At 37.1% G+C, this 19,022-nt stretch overlaps 1 protein-coding gene across 1 annotated transcript; it reads right to left on the reverse strand.

Annotated features, from left to right (window-relative positions):
• Positions 1–14,444: 14,444 nt before the first annotated feature.
• LOC149024908 (disease resistance protein L6-like) lies at positions 14,445–18,746 on the reverse strand. The gene is made up of 5 exons (XM_089143546.1): positions 18,186–18,746; positions 16,860–17,967; positions 16,165–16,389; positions 15,191–16,078; positions 14,445–15,080 (listed from the first exon to the last, which is right to left on the reverse strand). The coding sequence occupies exons 1-5, from the start codon at positions 18,689–18,691 to the stop codon at positions 14,445–14,447; spliced, it is 3,363 nt and encodes a 1,120-aa protein (XP_088999672.1). The 5' UTR covers positions 18,692–18,746.
• Between the last annotated feature and the right edge of the window lie 276 nt (positions 18,747–19,022).

Raw genomic sequence — 19,022 nt, forward strand, 5'->3', positions numbered from 1 at the left:
GAAGTACAGAAGCAGATCTCACAACCAATCACCAAGAATGGTGTTACAAGAACTCTCACCCAAAACCCTAACCAAAAATCCCAAATCTCTCAATGATGTGGTAGCCAAACATAAGTTACATATATATAGACTCTGACTGGGTAAACAGGTCAATCCATAGGGTCATTCGAGTCTCCCATTAAAATATGTCGATGCGGTACAATAATACTAGTCACAACATTACAATTCATCTCAGATTTTCTACTTTTTCTTAGGCCCTTTGGTCACCATCTTGATTCTGCATGTATGCGGTGGAAGGGGAAGGGTGGCAATTGTGTTGGCAGGAGTCCTCTTCAGCTTGGAAAGGGGAGGTTCATCCTCTTCTTTTCTTCTTCTTCCTTCTCCTTTTCTGTTTCTTTCTTTTCCTTTTCTCTTGATCTCTTGTCTGGCCTTGGCAATACTGGAGCTGAGATCAAGAGTAAAAACAAGAGTAAGAAACATTGTTGAGTGCACTACAAGATGTAAACTATGGGTGCCTAAGTGCATATTGACCTCAATTAAAATTGGTTGGCCATGCTAGTTGAGCCATAAAGATGCCAACCAACAAGTCCCTTAGAGAGTGTACGACCAGTGGGGTTACATCCATTTGAATGTGCTATTGGGTGGACCAAATTAGCCACATCGAAATCAGCAGTAGGGAGTGGGGGTTGTGCCTCCAACAACCTATCTATCTCGCATCTGAGTGGTTTGTAATTTATAGGTTGTTGGTCCATAAACTTCTTACACAGAGTGGGGTGTTGAAGGAACTTTATCCTTTGCTTACATCCAAGATCATGCAAGGCTTTTTTGTGGCATTCCATCATATATAGGACTGGGATCAAAATGGTAGTTGGTCGGAAAGAACTCTTGCAAGGATGAAGGTGTAATGGCACACCTTTGAATTTGCTTGAAGTAGCCTTCCCAGCTTTTGCTTCCTACAAGGATGAAGACTGGGCGTCAATTTCTTGTCGAGAACTTCAATCTTTAAATTCAACACTCTTATAATGTTTTGTCCACCATGGCAGAAAAGCAGAAGCAGTGCAACAGCTCTAAAGAACTTTAGTGATGGGGTTGTCTACCTCATGCTACACATGTTATTCCCTTATTTCTCCATGTAAACTCCATAGTGCATCCCCTTACAAGTCTCAATCACTTTGGGGATGAGTGGTAGCCTCATTACATCCCTTGTATAAGGCTAAGAGGACAAATGAGGCCAAATCATCAATACGGTGACCATCAGCTAAGGCATTGGCAAGTCTTAAATAGGCTTTGGTAACCTTGCTAGCCCTAGTGCAGATCAAGGACTTACAAATCCAGACCAACTCTAGACAAGACATAGGGCTAGATGTTTTCCTGTATGTCCTGAGGTAAAAGGTATAGTTGGATTGCTCCAAAAAATCTAGGCCGTAAACATTGTCACTTCTCTCCAAGGCACAATTGAATTCCTTGCAGTTTGGATAAAGATTCAACAATGTGCCCATGTCTGGAAGTGTGGGGATAAGCATCCCAAACTTAAAATGGAATGTATTGGCCAAAATGGATAGAAATCCCATAGCAGCAAGGAGTAGAGGCTGATCGAGAGCAATGAAGGTGGTGAAGAGAGTTAGGGTTGGAAGAATCCCTATATTTTTTATAATGGGTTTCCAGATATTGTTACAAATTTATTTAACCCATTCGTCCCAAAGGTTGTTAGGTTGAACCCAAAAGTGGTTGAAAAAATGTAGGTGTCACACCCCACCCAGCCGGATCCGGTCATTACCCGAATGCCCGTGGGGGTGATACACCACAAGATCTAGGTTCAGTGACAAATCCATACAAAACATGATATAGCATAATTAAATGGACAAGAATAAATCAAGTTTATCATACTAAGTTATCAAAACCGAAATAATGGTTACAATCATCCATTACTTCAAAATAAAAATATAACATCAGAGTTTTTAAAAGAAAAGAGAGTAATTTTCAATGCAGCGAAAAACTAAAGTATACTAGTTCTCTAATGGAATCCCACCCAAAAGAATAGTCTTGATACTGGCATGAAGCTCCATGTGCGTCCACTTCTTTATCAATCACTCATTCAAGAAGATATGTTGGTAACACATCCTCCATTTGGAAGAAGTCCTCATAACCTGCAGCATAATCTAAAAGAAAAGAAAAAAACATATAAAAGGAATGAGTTCAACAGAACTCAGTGAGGTCAACTCAACATCATATCACACATTCATTCTCAAGATTCCACACCACACATATAACATGAATATCAATAATGTAATTAATGATAATGATATGATATGTGAATGATTATGCTCCTAACTCTATCATGAAGTCTCTATGGTAGACACGCATTAAGTCACACACCAGTCTTCTTTGGGCGGTCTCATCACTCTTCCCTCACGGCTCTGATGCACGTCTGTTGGGTTCTCCGTGGTTGTTGTGTAAAGTCCTGTCAAGCCATGGTTGGGGATTAGGTCACCACTCTCTCACATCACCATTGGTATAAGATCTGGCGCGTGTCAAGGATAATCTTAGGCCCAATGCAAAGTCATATGGTCTCGTACTACATATGGTCCGGATATTTCCCCTCACGCCTAGTGCTCTGTTGGTTCAATACCTTCCCACCTATGAATGGAATCCTCAATGGAGGCATCTGTTGGACCCCATTCATTAACCCAGTGGTCATCCACATATAATGGATAGGATGATCTCCATGTCCTCTCACGGGTCATTTCACCGGTCTTGAGCATCCATGAGCCCTTATCTATTATATGCAACCCTACCTCTCTATGATGATAGTAGGACTGCTTGACATACAGGACCCAGCCACTAACATCACGGGTTAACCGGCTTCAATACCCCTGCCGAAAGGGTAGTAGTACTCATGAGGTCACCTAACCAAACACTTCTAGACATGCCCTAAATATATAAATCAGTAATCGGGAAAGAGCCAAGGGCACCATAGGAATGCGTCCCATACCGCCTCCTTTGGTATCCTATGGCAAAAATGCCAAAAAAGCATTCCCCATTCCCAACCACAATATAAGCAATCATATAATATCACTAGGGCAATGGGTGAACCCACAACCCTAGTAGAAAATACAAGGTAGAAGAAATAATAATATTTCTCCTCTCATACAATCACATTCCATTTCATAACAACAATAATAGATTTCAAAGCAAGGAGCAACATCATAAGTAATAATAAACATAAATCATAGCAATTCATATTTAACAAAAGACATAAAATAACCACAAGATAATACTAAAGCAATACAAGATATCAATAATGAAAAGTAACTGACATCATTACACATGTAATATAAAGTTAAATATATTCCTCACCTTTTACTTTATTCTTCCTCCAATGATCAATAATTCCTTCTCACAAATTAGTGACTAAAGATATATTAACCTATTCATGCAAAAGAAATAATTATCACAAATTAGAGCCAATTTGGGTTTCAAATGATATCTTAAAATCTTCCCACAAAAACCCAAATCTGAAAACTAGGTTAAAAAGGGTAGTTCTCAACCTCACTAGTGAATGGTCACTAATTTGCCACCAACTCGAAGTTTATAATGAAACAAAAGTTTGGGAAAATCTAATTGGAAACAAAAGGATCTTACGGGTACCTTCAATTTTATTAAATTTGACTCATCTCAAAAAGCCCTAAATTTGGCTCTCATAAATCACCCGTGGGTGACCCGGAGAGTCAAATTCTAAAATCTTTTGCAAGGGGATAAACCATTACTCCCAAACTCAAGGGAAACATTAATATAATAAAAGATAAGCATCTAGGGTACCTATCATTATTCCCTTTCACAGATCCCTCAATAGAAGAGAAAAGATATCACTCCACAAACTAGGAAGGGACATAAAAACAATAAAGGAAAGCAACCAAGATGCCTAACAACCTTCCCTTTCAAGATTCCTCAAAAGGAAAGGAGAGAAAATACTCACAAAATTGTGAGTAAGAGAAGCATTAAAGAAAACTAACATTTCGTAATGATTTTGCAAAGATTCGGATCACAGACACCTTCGGAAGAATGGAAATCGCTCCTCTCTTTCGTTTCTCCTTTTCTCCAAAGCCTCTGCCTCTTTCTAGCCTCCAAAAATGTGTTTACGGATGAGATAAAACATAAATAGGGTTTAAAAATCCGAATTTCCAATTTTGCCCCTAAATAGAAAATAGGGTGGGGGTTGGTTCACCTAAACGGCTCAAACTTCTAGCTCATGGTTGGACCCCCAAACGAACTCCGATTTTGATGATCTTTGGCTCGTTGGAAAGTTCTTTCGACGATCTTCGATTTGGTACATTATTTGCATCAAACGGATTCTCCATCACTGATCTACAGATATTCCAAAGTTACCCTTTTTACACTATCGAGACTAATCTTCTCTCTTCACTTAAACTTTAGGAGAGTTTTGAGTCATTATAAGGGTCATCTACCAACATTTGTTTAATTTCCAATCCTTCGGGCTCGAATTGAATGGTCCACAATTGTCGCCGAATCAAGGCCCAGGTTCTCGGTTTTAAAACCACGGGTTAAAGGGGTAGAAATCTGGGGGATTTCACAGTAGGACCTTGTAGTGTTTTGGGTGGTTTGAAGATGCTCGGAGTTTTCTCCTTTGACAAGAGGGAAAATTTTCCATTGGAATGGGCTGTTGACAAAGGGAGCTAAAGAAATGGAAGGAGTAGTTGAGGTAAGTACCTCAGAAGTAACAAATGATGCGTGCAACTTTTCCCTTGTTGAAGACAAGCACTTTTCTAGACCAGGAGAGCTCTGAATCTCAACCATGGCTTACGATTGAAGGTTGCAAGCTATTGCATCAAGAGTTGCAAAGCATAAGACTTGGAGAAGAAGGCAAAACGATAAACAAGGGGAGTAAATAGGTAAAACTATAAAAGTTAGATGGGATGTGGGGATATTTAGGGGTTGTATGGTAACTATTCTGGCACACTTATTCTGTGCCATTTTCCCACTTTGGCACATAAGTCAGCAAAAACATGTATGGTAAACCGGTTCAACTTTTCTGTGTTGGTTCAGCAAAACTGTGCTAAACCAAGCATTTGGCACACTTTCTCCTCGTGCCAGAGAAGCTCCAAATTGGAGCTTCTTGGGCACATAAGCAATTCTGTCAAAAATGCGGGGCACAAGCTTGTCGTTGATGGTACTTAGGGTTATCGATGTAATTTCACGATAACCCTAAAATCTCCTCATCACTCTCGTCTCTCTGCACTCTCTCGACCTCTGGTTATTGTCTCTCTCAACGGTCATCTCTCTAGCCCTAGATAAGACCTCTCGTCTCTCTCTCGTCTCCCTCATCTCTCACAACTCTCCCAAGTCTCGCAACCCTCTCTCGTCTCTCTCATCTCTCTCAACTCTCTCAACTCTCTCAACTCTCTCGACTCCAAAACAAGTCTCTCCAACCGATCTCTATGTTTGGCAGCATCTCTACAATCGATCCTCTATTTGGAAGCATCTCTGCAGACAATCTCTTTGTTTGGAAGTGTCTGTGCAACCGATCCTCTGTTTGGAAGTGTTTCTGCAACCATCTCTCTGTTTGGGAGCGTCTTTGCAATTGATCTCTTTGTTTGGAAGCATATTGCAACCTATCTCTCTACCGAAGCGGAAGCCCTCTTGTGCAAGCAAAGCCCTGTCTCTGCAACTGATCTCTCTTCAACCGAAGCCGTCTGCAACCCACTTCTTCATCTTCGATCATTGTGAGTGGAGGTATTTTTGTGTGTGTGCTTTTACTTGAGTTCAAGCTCATGGATTCTAGACAATTTTCATAATTCAATGTTTTCTTTTTTCCTTTCCTATAAATGATCTACTACAACTGTGAGTTTTTCTGCCAATGTTGTTGGAAAGAAGTGGTTTCTTTTTCCTTTTTCTTTCTAGTTATGGGTGCTTCATTAGAACAATGGGGTCGATGGAGACTGAAAACAGGGGACCATATATACTTTGTTGATAAATGTCAAAATTTTCAACCATTTAACTTTAGCTATTGTTTGTTTTGGTGATTCATAGTGCTTACTGTGATGACCATGTAAACTTTTATTGTGTTGATTCAAGTCCACGGCATAAATGATGATTCGTTTGGTTATATGCTTCTCCTCTCTCGTATCTTCAGATTACAGGTTTATTCAATAAACCTGTTAGGAATTCTAACTATTACGCAGCGGATAAACACCAAGAACAGTAGAGAAAGAAAGAATCAAAAGACAATGCACAGGGATTTACTTGGTTCGGTCAGTGACCTACATCCAAGGATGAGATGAGCTCTCACCAAGCTTATGCAATCTTCAAATAACAGAGAAGGTTTACAGCCCTAAACAGTGATAAACTCTATACAAAGACTAGAGAGCAAACAACCAAAACAATGGATTGACCACACCTGATTCAAGATGCAACCAGAGCTTCAACTCTCTCCTGCATGAATCCAAGAACACCAATCACCGGAGCCTTTCCACGTACCAACAGTAGATACTGTTTCAGCCTTGTATGAGAGCAAAGAACCATCACCCATAACACACCAGAGCCAACCAAAACCTTCAACAGCAGATGAAGAAGAAGCAGAGACAGAGAGCAATACCCAGAGAGAAATCGAGAGGAGAGAGAGAGATTTCGTTTGAAATGGAATGAAATCCCTAAACCCCCAAATACATAACTCAAATAAACAAGTGCAATTACCCTCTTACCCTTAAAACAAAATAATAAGACATAAGCTATCCTATTACATGTAAAATGACCCTACTGCCCCTGTTTATCATATTACATTCTCCACCTTGATTATGTTATTTTGCCGATGCATAAACCTATGAGAAACACAACCCATCAAATAAAATATAAAACAATGTAAAGCAAATTATAGAGATAATAATTTCAATGAGTTTAAAGCAGACTTAAACTTATTAACAGGTACAACCTTAGTCATAATATCTGCAGGTTAATGGAAGTATCTATCTTACATATATCAATTAAACCCTTAGCAATTATATCTCTAATGAAATGCAACTTTACATCAACATGCTTTGTTCTTTCATGAAACACACTGTTCCTAGCAAGACACAAAGCACTCTGGGAATCACAATAAACAAGAGAATGCAAGTCATGAAAACCAAGCTCCCCTAGAAGCCCCTTAAGCCACATGCATTCCTTCACAGCCTCAGATAAGGCAATGTACTCAGCCTCAGTGGTTGAAAGTGCCACCACATGTTGAAGTGTGGACTTCCAACTCACCAGATTCCCACCAAGAGTAAACAAGTATCCAGTAATGGATCTTCTCTTATCCAAATCAGAGGCAAAATCTGAGTCACAATATCCAACAATGTCTAGCTTATAAACACAAGAATTATCATGAACAATCTTATAAAATGCAGAATTTTTCAGATATCTCAACAACCACATAACTGCATCCCAATGTGAATCACATAGCCTACTCATGTATCTACAAACAAGACCAACAGAGTATGCTATATCAGGTCTACAACAAACCATAGAATACATGAGGCTACCAACACATTCTTGATATGGTCTATCAATTACAGCAGCATTAGAATCCATTCTAAGCTTGAAATAAGCACCAAGAGGAGTATTAACAGTCCTAATATTATCATGTCCAAACTTGTTAACAAGTTTATGAATATATCCAACCTGAGACAATGTCAAAACACCACTAGGCCTATCTCTATGAATATCAATGCCAAGAATCCTTTTAGCAGCCCCTAAATCTTTCATTTCAAACTCAGATTTCAACATAGACTTAAGCTTACAAATCTGAGATTTATCCTTTGATGCAATAAGCATGTCATCAACATAAAGTAAAAGATAAATGAAAGAATTAGTGCTAAACTCACAATAATAAATACATCTATCATAAGAGCTTCTCTTGTAACCATTCTTAAGCATGAATTCATCAAACTTTTTATACCATTGCCTAGGAGATTGTTTTAAGCCATACAATGACCTTAACAATAAACAGACCTTTGTCTCACTCCCCTTCACAACAAAGCCCTCAAGCTGAACCATATAGATATGCTCATCTAATTTACCATTCAAGAATGTAGTTTTCACATCTAATTGTTCAAGTTCAAGATCAAAGAGAGCAGCCAGGGCAAGAAGTACTCTAATAGAAGTATGTTTCACAACAGGTGAAAACACTTCATTATAATCAATTCCTTCAACTTGAGAATACCCCTTAGCTACTAATCTTGCCTTATACCTTAGTTGTTCAACACTAGGAATACCAGCCTTAAATTTATAAACCCATTTACAACCAATTAGTTTCTTTCCTTTGGGTCTATCTATAAGAGTCCAAGTCTGATTTTTCATTAAAGATTCCATTTCATCTTCCATGGCAACAAGCCAAAGCTTGCTATCCCCACATCTAAAAGACTCTTTATAGGTTATAGGCTCCCATCCCTCAAGCTGGTCAGCTACATTTAAAGCATAAGAAATTAGATTTGGACTCCCATTAGATTCACACATATTAGCATATCTAGAATGTCTCTTTATCTCTCTTTTAGACCTATCTCTAGCCAATAAATAACCATCTAAAGGATCGTCATCTTTAAGCTCTTCTTTAACACCAAAAGAATCACTACCAACTTCTAGATCATCATCCTCAACCTTAGGATCAAATTCTTCAACCTCAGTCTCAGACTTATCCTCTAACTCCACCTCAAATATAACCTTGTCTAGATCATTGGAGTTAGGTCTAACACTAGATAAATCAACCTTCAGAAATTCAAATTCATTGAATTTAACATCCCTACTAATTACAATTTTCTTATCTTGTAAACACCAAAGCCTATATCCTTTAACACCTAAAGGATACCCTAGGAAGATACACTTCCTACCCCTAGGCTCAAGTTTACCCTTGTTTTGATGAACAAAACAAACACAACCAAAGGGTTTCAAGAAATTGTAATCAGTATGCACTTTACTCCACCTAAAATCAGGTGTTTCAAAGTCAACAAAGGAACAAGGAGATTTGTTAATGATATAACAAGCTGTACTAGTAGCTTCACCCCAGAATTTCTTACTTAGGCTAGATTCAATCAACATGCATCTAATTCTATCCATGATTGTCCTATTCATCCTCTCAGCCACTCCATTCTGCTGAGGAGTATAGGTGCATGTTCTATGTCTAGTAATACCATGTTCCTTACAAAAAATCAGAAACTTTTCATTCACAAATTCAAGACCATTATCAGTTCTAAGTTTCTTGATTTTCTTTTCAGTTTGATTTTCAACCAAAACTTTCCACTCTAGAAACTTATCAAAGACAACTAATTTATCCCTAAGAAAATACAGCAATGTCTTTCTAGAGTAATCATCAATAACAGACAAGAAATATTGGGCATCAGAAAGAGACATGGGTACATGTGGACTTCCCCACAAATCAGAATGTATATATTCAAGCACATGAGAGGTCTTATATGAAGAATGGGGGAATTTAGTCTTATGGAACTTACCCATGGCACACACATCACAAAAAGTCAAAGAGCTAAATTTCTTAAGACTTCTCTAGCCACTTTTATACAAGTGTCCAAGCCCCTTACTACTTATATGACCCAATCTCCTATGCCAAAGCTCCACCTCACTAAGAACCCCACTAGAGACTAATGCAACCCTTAAAACCACACTTCCATTCAAGAAGTATAAACCATTCTTCAAATCAGCAGTTTGAATTACACTACTACCCCTCATAATCCTAAGAGAACCATCCCTAGAGGTGTAATGAAAACCCCTATTATCAAGCTGACTCAAGGACAACATGTTTCTCCTAAGTCCAGGTACATGTCTCACCTTTTCTAAATCTCTAACAGTCCCATCATTCAATTTAAGTCTAATTGATCCAATCCCCACAACATCATAAGCATGATCATTACCCATTAATACTTTACCACCTCTAATAAACTCAAAAATGATAAACCACTCCCTTCTAGGAGTCATATGAAAGGTACAGCCTGAATCTAAGATCCAAGCATCATGATCACTACGAGGGGAAACTACTAGTGCATCACTAGTCACATCAACTACATGTGTAGCCTCCATTCTCTCATTTCCATTCTCACTTTGTAACTTTTGAAGTCTCTCTCTAAAATACTTTCTTACATGTCCTTCTTTCTTACAATAATAACAAACCCTCTTATTATTATTAAAATTTCCATTAAAATTCTGATTTGCACTTACATTATCATTCTTTGCAACAAATTTTTTCTTTTTCTTATTATTATTATTGAACTTCTTCTTAGTTTCATACATGCTTCTACTATTAGAGTTAACATACAAGCCCTCACTAACATGGTTTACCTTCCTCTCAATTTTCAATTCTATATCCCCAATGCTTCCATCACATCATCAAGGGTTATAGATTGTCTACCATATTTAATAGCATTCTTAACACCAACATGAGATTCAGGCAAAGATTTCAATAATAGGACAGCAAGGGTATTATCAGATAACTCTTCATCCCAATCAGCCAAATCACATGACAATTTATAAAAGTCTTCTACATTATCAGTTAAAGACTTAGAAGCATCCATCTTGAAACTAAATAATTATTCTTTCAATAATGTAACACTAGGAATAGAGGTAGCCATATATAAATGTTCCAGTTTAAGCCAAACTTGGACAGCCGTCTTACACTCTCTTACCCTTCTCATCACGGTGTTACTCAAGTGCAAAATGATAGTGCTATAGTACATATCTTGCATATCTTCCTTTTCTTCATCAATCATGGTCAAGGAGATCTCTTTATCAGTCTTTAAAGCCTTATGGCATTTGTTTTGTACAAGAATAGCATGCATCCTATTCTTCCATACCATATAATCTCCCTTGCCATCAAATTTCTCCAACTCATACCGGGTTGGGGCCATGATAAAAGAATAAAGGAATATACAATCAGATAATATCTAATTAAGTAAATCAGTAACACAATTGATATTATATACTAAATAAATTCAGAATTTAAATAAACAGTTTCTAAAATATATAGTAAGCCAATATCAGATTTAAGACAAGAAAAAAGATAACAGAATCTTTAAGACTAAACTTGAATATTATATTTCAATAATAATAAAGAATGATGTTAACAGTAAGTAACAATTCAAATAAGAAATTCAAGATTATATGCAATTAGTTATTTGAGAATCAGAACTTGATTAATATCATATTATAAAAATGAAATTATAATCAATTTCATACAAGCAGCATGCATATCATAAAAGCCCCAAAAAATTACAAGCAACCCTAATGGCCGAACCACTGTACAAGTTAACAGAGCCAAAATAATTGCAAAATTAGGTCAATAATTAGGGATTTTATATACAATTCACACCATACAATCAATTACATAAAAAACCCTAAATCAATTTTAGCAAAACCCTAGATTAGGGTTTCGGTTAGAGATTAGAGTTACCAGAAATTGAAACCGAATGTGAGAATAGAATCAGCAGCACTTGCTAAGCATATATATGAAAGAATTTAACAGAAAATAGCAAGAACAGAATAACCTAAGATAGTCAATAGTTAACAAATGCAGCCAAGAACAGAAACGAAAGCTCTGATGCCAAAACTGTTAGGAATTGTAATTATTACGCAGCGGATAAACACCAAGAACAGTAGAGAAGAAAGAATCAAAAGACAATACACTGGGATTTACTTGGTTCGGTCAGTGACCTACATCCAAGGATAAGATATGAGCTCTCACTAAGCTTATGCAATCTTCAAATAATAGAGAAGGTTTATAGCCCTAAACAGTGATAAACTCTATACAAAGACTAGAGAGCAAACAACCAAAACAATGGATTGACCACACCTGATTCAAGATGCAACCAGAGCTTCAACTCTCTCTTGCATGAATCCAAGAACACCAATCACCAGAGCCTTTCCACGCACCAACAGTAGATACTATTTCAGCCTTGTATGAGAGCAAAGAACCATCACCCAAAACACACCAGAGCCAACCAAAACCTTCAACAGCAGATGAAGAAGAAGCAGAGACCAAGAGCAAAACCAGAGAAAAATTGAGAGGAGAGAGAGAGAGAGTTTCGTTCGAAATGGAATGAAATCCGTAAACCCCCAAATACATACCTCAAATAAACAAGTGCAATTACCCTCTTACCCTTAAAACAAAATATTAAGACAAAAGCTATCCTATTACATGTAAAATGACCATACTGCCCCTGTTTACATATTACAAAACCCTTAATGCTCTTCTGGTTTTTAGTTGTGCCACACTTATTCTTCATAATTTCTTCTATTTTCCAAGATGAACAATTCTGGTCATTTATTGTAATTATACTGAGATTCCTTGTTTAAGCTGGAAATCTCTGTATCTCTCCATTTCGCTTAAATTTCAGTACCTGTGTTAGACAAGCTATTAGGTTCTGATTCTTCAGATCTCAGAGTTCAACCATTAGATTACATTATGCTTCTGATATTTGATTGTGTTATTAAAAGGAAGCCTTCGACCTGAGTTTGGTACCAATCCAATCCTGTTTCATTGTTGGTTTCTGAGACCTACCTTTAGGTGACGATGGGCAAAAGATTTTGTTGTCTTTTTAAGAATTTTTAATTTCTTTTGATTGGTCATTCTTAGTGGAAAGAAGAAAGAAGCATGCATTTTTTGTGGCATGGATATAAATTTATATTGCTCTGCGTTTCTAGTCTGTTTGTGGAATCCTGTATGACCAATCGGCCCTTCCTGTGTATAGGTACTTTATGATGTGCTATTAATAGTTGATTCATCTCGGCAATTTGTTGCAAGTCGAGTGATCTTCTGCAGAGTAGAACATAAAATTTCAGTATCTGGATAACATTAGAAAAGTGGAAACTACCAAGACAAATTACGATTGATTGCAACATTAGTAGCATAATTTCTTTTGTTCCTTTTATGTCAACATAAAATGATCCTAAGTTTTTGGAAAAAAAGATGGAACCTATCTTCTTTTAAAATTTTCATACATGAAGTAAAAGATGAGGATGAAAATTATACAGCAGGACTGACTATTTAAGTCCAAAATCTGTAAAATACTGTAAATATAAATTTCCAATATTTTATTTTACCTAGAAAAAAAAAACCCTTGCTTCACAAGTGAACTGTTCATTCAATGGAAGGCAACTCTGCTCAACTCACTAAGATTTCATGAATAAGCAGCAACCAATGGTGAGACCCAATTGTACTCAGGATCTTGACTACCATGGGGAGGATTATACTGTTTATGTTGAAGTCAGTTGTTCTTTAGCTCTTATTATGGTTTGGAAGCCTTTTAAGCTAAAATGGGAATTTGGTGCAATACATGGAAGCATTGAATCTTAGACCTGGTTGTAATGTTGCATCTGGTTAATTATGACCTCATCTGACAGAGCAATCACAAAACTGACAATAGATGCTAATGTATATGAAACTGCTGGCATTTAGTGGTAGTTGTTAATTTACTTATGATGTTTCTGATGTGCCTACTGCAAGATATTATTTGCTGGCTCGAGAAGGTTCTAGAATAGAATCCCTTAAGAGAACAGAGCTGATATCAATATCATTGCCATTATTCCTGAGAAAGAAGCTGATGTTAAATTCCAGTGGTAGGAATTCCAACTCATCAGTCTGGTCCAAAACTTCCAATAAAACAGAGGCAACTTTCAGATGGAGCCTTAAGTGGGTTTGAACTGCAGCTTAACTGGGTTTGTTGTTGGAAGTCATGGCTATTCTCTACTGTTAGAAGAAAAGTAATTCTTTTATAACTAGAAATAGGTTTTTTGCTTAACCTTTTGTTTGTTATAGAAGGAAAATATTTATTTTAAGACTATTTTTATAGTAGGGACTCTTTTGGATTGATCCAACATGTGTTTTTGTAGGTGAGAATCCTTAGCTCAAATGGAAGAGCACCTAGAAAGTTTCTAGGGTATGATGGTTCGATTCCATCAGGATTCATGTTATTAATTTTGTTTTGACAAATAATGAAAAGCGTTTTTTCTATAAATAGATGGAGCTTTTGGTGATACTTCCTTTGTTTTTTATGTTCTTAAGTGGTATTTGCATTTGTTTTAGTTTTATTTTTGTTTTATAAAAAAAAGGCGTGCCCATTTTGTACTCTGACTTTGTACATACCACACAAGATTCTGTGCCAAGATGGGCCAGAGAAACGTGCCCATCTGTATCCAACCATATAATATTTCACTACAGATTTTGTGCCAAATTTGCCCACTTCAGCACAGAAGCATAAAAAGTAGATTATGTGCTGAATTGAGAATTTTGGCACAGAACGGTTGCCATACAACCAACTCTTAGTATCTGAAAAGCAAGGAACGAAAGAACAAAATGGGATGGAAATAGAAACAAAAACAGCTCCCCCCATCTGGACCATCATCATCATGGTCGTTGTCACTACGAAGACCAGCTCTACAACCACGTGATCTCAACGTATCTTCTTCTTCTCTGCCCTTTCATCAAAAATAGAGTCCGGCGGTAAACTTATTTCTTGCTCGTTGGGCCAAACATCAAATGTTATTTCTCCACCATCTTCTTCTGGGCATTCATAAAAAGTAGAGTCCGGTGGTAAACTAATTTCTTGCTTGTTGGGCCAAAAATCTAATGTTATTTCTCCACCATCGTCATCCATGTACGACCACTTCAAGGTATTCGAATAATTTTGGCAAGGCTTTCGGGTGCCAATTACATCCCCATTCTTGAACAAGACCTCCCAGAATTTCACTCCACAGCCAAATCCTTCAATTCCTAAAATCTCAATAGCATCAGTTTCCTGCCGCAACGGAACTCCAAACCAGGTAAAGCCTTCAAAATGACTAATGTGAATTACATCTCTGTCTATACCATACTCATCATCCCCTACTTTCAGCGTATGAGTACACCTGATTTTTTTATCCTTTTGGTGGATGGAAGCAGAAATGTCTACGTATGCTGGATAAAAGAAGATGCTACCTCGAACAAGGCAGAGAATAATCCCACTATTATAGATCCGTTGATTTGCAGTCAAGGAATAACCATGACTACTAATGTTGGCCAATGACATGTTGCACTGTGAAAATATTCCCTGCAAATGATAAGATACAAAGAAGAAAAGAAGCAAGCATCAATAATCAATCAAAATAATAAATTCTACAGATCGAAACATGACAGTTGAGCTGACCAGCCTGCACGCACCTCTATCATCTTATGAGTATGCGTTGTTAAGTTATAAGAACCTTTCGTATCCAATTCGTCCAAGGATTCCATTTCCTCGATGCCCCGAACTTCCTCCAGCTTTTCGCAATATCGAAGCTTTAATGTTGTCAACATTTTCAGCTTTGACAAATCAGGAAGTCGTACCAATGATTCACACCATATGCAATGAAGTTCAACCAAACATGAGGGAAGCTCTGGGAGGTATTCCAGTTGGTCACATTGCCAAATCGTCAATAGCCTCAAGGTTTTTGAAGCTGACAAATCAGCAAGTCGTACCAATGATTCACAATTTTTACAATAAAGTTCAACCAAACATGAGGGAAGCTCTGGGAGGTATTCCAATTGGCCGCAGCAATAAATCGTTAATTTCCTCAACGTTTTTGAGGCTGACAAATTAGGAAGTCGTATCAATGATTGACAACCTTTGCAATAAAGTTCAACCAAACATGAGGGAAGCTTTGGGAGTTCTTCTATGCTTGCACCACACAAGTGAAGCCTAATTAGGGATCTCAGATCCCCAATTGAGTCAGGCAACTTCTTGAGTGACTTGCACAATTCAAGCCAAAGCTCATTGAGAGAACTCAAGCTAGAAATGTTGTCTGGGAGTTCTTCTATCATTGTACCAATCAAGTTAAGCTTGGTTAGGGATCTTAAATCGCTAATTGAGTCAGGCAACTTTTTGAGTGAAATGCACCACTCGAAAATAAGACTTTTGAGTTGATTCAATTGCCCAATGGACTCATCTAACTCAGCCAAAGGACATCGACCAAAGTATAATTGTTCCAAGGAGGGAAACCATGAAAAGTCTGGGGATATCGATAGGGAATGACATCCTTCAAACTTGAGAATTTTCAAATTTTGAAACCTCTGTAGAACAAAGAGAAAACATACATATATTATGATCTATGAAACTTGATATTATAAAGGGATAAAGAAGAAGTGTAATAATATACCTTATATTCATTTGTAGGCTTGACGTTCCAAAGTTGATTACAATCCTTGTCTGATACGCTGAGATAAACTAATCTCCTATGATATAAATTGAGACATGTAAACTTAAAATTTGAAACATTAAGTAACCTTAAATTGGGCATCATCTCCAAGGATTCCGTATTTAAATTAATAGTTGGTCTTGAAGCATTGAAGGGATAACTCATGCCTCTTATTGTGTCAATTCCCTATAATATAAAGTAATTCAATCAAATAGAAATTTATGGATAAAAGAACTATATATATAGAAAAAGAAAAAAGTAGTAATAATAGTGTAACCACTGAAGCTGGATCCTTGTAAAATGAAGTACATACCACTCTATTCCACCAATAGAGAAAATTAGACATCACTCCATTACAGATCCAATGATTGATTCAGTGTGATATGGCTTTTAGAATGTCATTTACATCATTCTATCTCTAGACAATATCATAGTATAGCTAGCGGGATGCATGCAAATCGTGTGTGTGTATATATATATATAGGAAGCATTACACAATCAGTCATGTTTTTTATTGTCCTTGGTTACTGTGCACTTTTGTTAGAGTTTCCACACATGTAAGCATACTTTGCACACACACGCAAGAGAGAGAGAGAGAGAGAGAGAGAGAGAGAGAGAGAGAGAGAGAGAGAGAGAGAGAGAGAGAGAGATGTTACCTTACGTTCCTCGATTACTTCAACGATGTCATCATAAGACCATAGCCTACTACGCTTACCTGGATCTATGCGGTTCCCTTCCAAGACAATTTCTCTTCCCATGTCTCGAATGTGATCATGCATCTTTAGGCGTCCACAATCAAACTTTAGAAGAGATCTTTTCATTAATCTAGGTACTGCTGATTTTGGATGAAAGCCACAAGCTTCCCATATGGAAATTACATCTTTTTCTTCCCATCCAATGAAAAAACAAGCAGCATCAAGAAATATTTCTCTTTGATAATCATTTTCTAGATTGTCGTAACTTATCCTCAACCTTTTTTGAACTTTTTCTGGAGAAATTTCTCTCAGCATTTTTAATGTACTTTTCCACTCATCTTTGTTGTACACACATGATAGAGAAGACCCAAATACCTCTAGAATTAAAGGTAACCCTTTAGAATGGTATACCACGTCATGTGAGAGTTGCTTATAATCTTCCGGAGGTTGGCTAGTTTGAAAGGCATGCCAACTGAATAGTTGAAGAGAGTACGCACGATCTAGCAATGGAGGCTTGTATATTTTATCTTCATCAACATTAGCCAAGTTCAAAATACGCTCATCTCTAGTTGTAATTAGGACCCTACTTCCGTAACCAAACCAATTGAGTGAACCAGCAAAAGCATCTATGTGTTCTTTACTATCGACGTCGTCAAGAACAAGAAAAACCTTTTCCTTGCAAACTCTTTCTTCTATCAATTTTTTTCCTCTATGAGAATCTCCTATGTCGAAGTCCTTTTTGAAAATATCCTTTAGGAATTGCTTCTGCAAAGACTCTAGACCATTGCCTTGTGTTGCTTTTTCTCTAATATCTGAAAGAAAACAGTGCTTACGAAAGGTTGAAAGGATGTCATTATAGATAGCTTGGGCAAGAGTCGTCTTTCCGATGCCACCAGAACCACAAATCCCCACAAATTGAACATCATTGGAGCCAATATCTAGTAATGATAATAGATCATTTACTCTGGAATCCATATCAATAGAGTACTTACACTTAGCAAAGCCTGTGTTGTCGACCAATTTCTGTCGAGCCCTTTCAACAACTGATTCAACTAACTCTGCTTGATCCCTATAGTTAATTCATATAAAAGATAAATCACAAGAATGATCATGGGGATGAAAATATAAAATAAAGCGAAGAATAAACAAATTTGAAGACTTCTTGATCAGAAATCCTAAAACTCTAACTGCTACAAAATGAAAAAAAAAAAAAAAAAAAAAAAAAAAAAAAAAAAAAGAGAGGTTATGAGACTAACTTAAGAAAAAGTTTGTGGGATGGAGACTTACTTAGTGTCATCAAAAAGTACTTCTCCTTTCAAGCTCCCTACCATTCTCAAAGCTTCCCTCCAACCTTTTACTTTTTGGGGCTCAAACCTCTTTTGGTGTTCTAGGAATGCATTCTCAAAGCTACCAGTTTGATTTCGAACATCCGATGGATCAACATAGAAGAATATGGGGAGGATTAGTTGATTGTTGAATTTGTTGCATTGAACTATCTGATCAAGTTCTTGAAGGCACCATTTGCTATTTGCATAACCTTTAGAGAAGACAGGGATCGAGATCTTGGAACCCTTGATGGCTCTCTCAAGGGCTTCACTAATTTCTTCTCCCGTCCATAATTTTGCACTATCAAGGAAGGCATTTATTCCTGCATCCTTCAAAGCTTTATAAAGGAAGCTAATGAAGTTTTTGCGGGTATCTTTGCCTCTAAAGCTGATAAACACATCGTAACTAGAAGAAGATATAGCATTGGATCCAGCAGAGGAGGAGGAAGCCAAATCTTGTGCAGCCATGATGTTGGATGTAAAAGAACTATAGTTGCAGAAGAATAGCAGAGAAGATAATATGTTCAAATAGGTCTTTCATCAGGATGTATTATTGGACGCTGATCGAACTACATACAACAAGAAAAGAAAAAAAAAAAATCGTTGTTTTTATAAACACCAATTTTTAATTCCATCTATTTACATAATGTCAAGCTCTCCACTTATTTTAACGAAGCTATAGTTGGAATATCTAGCATCTGTTCTTGTGTGTTTGCCTTGTGGAGTCAAATATGGTGCTGACCCCTTCTTTTCTGTTTTTAATATTTAGGCATCTGTTCTTGTTTGTTTGCCTTTTTTT

Source organism: Hakea prostrata, chromosome 2 (assembly GCF_041222555.1).
Source record: "Hakea prostrata isolate BN-2017 chromosome 2, UWA_Hpros_2, whole genome shotgun sequence".
Classification (NCBI taxonomy): Eukaryota; Viridiplantae; Streptophyta; class Magnoliopsida; order Proteales; family Proteaceae; genus Hakea; species Hakea prostrata.

What these genes read in the sequence shown, in the direction of transcription:
- LOC149024908 (XM_089143546.1), bottom strand. Translation starts at nt 18,691, where the DNA reads ATGGCTGCACAAGATTTGGCTTCCTCCTCCTCTGCTGGATCCAATGCT. An exon ending in GTACTTTTTGATGACACTAA is followed by an intron (nt 17,968 to 18,185) that starts GTAAGTCTCCAT and finishes AATTAACTATAG; the next exon opens with GGATCAAGCAGAGTTAGTTG. An exon ending in AAGTAATCGAGGAACGTAAG is followed by an intron (nt 16,390 to 16,859) that starts GTAACATCTCTC and finishes TTTATATTATAG; the next exon opens with GGAATTGACACAATAAGAGG.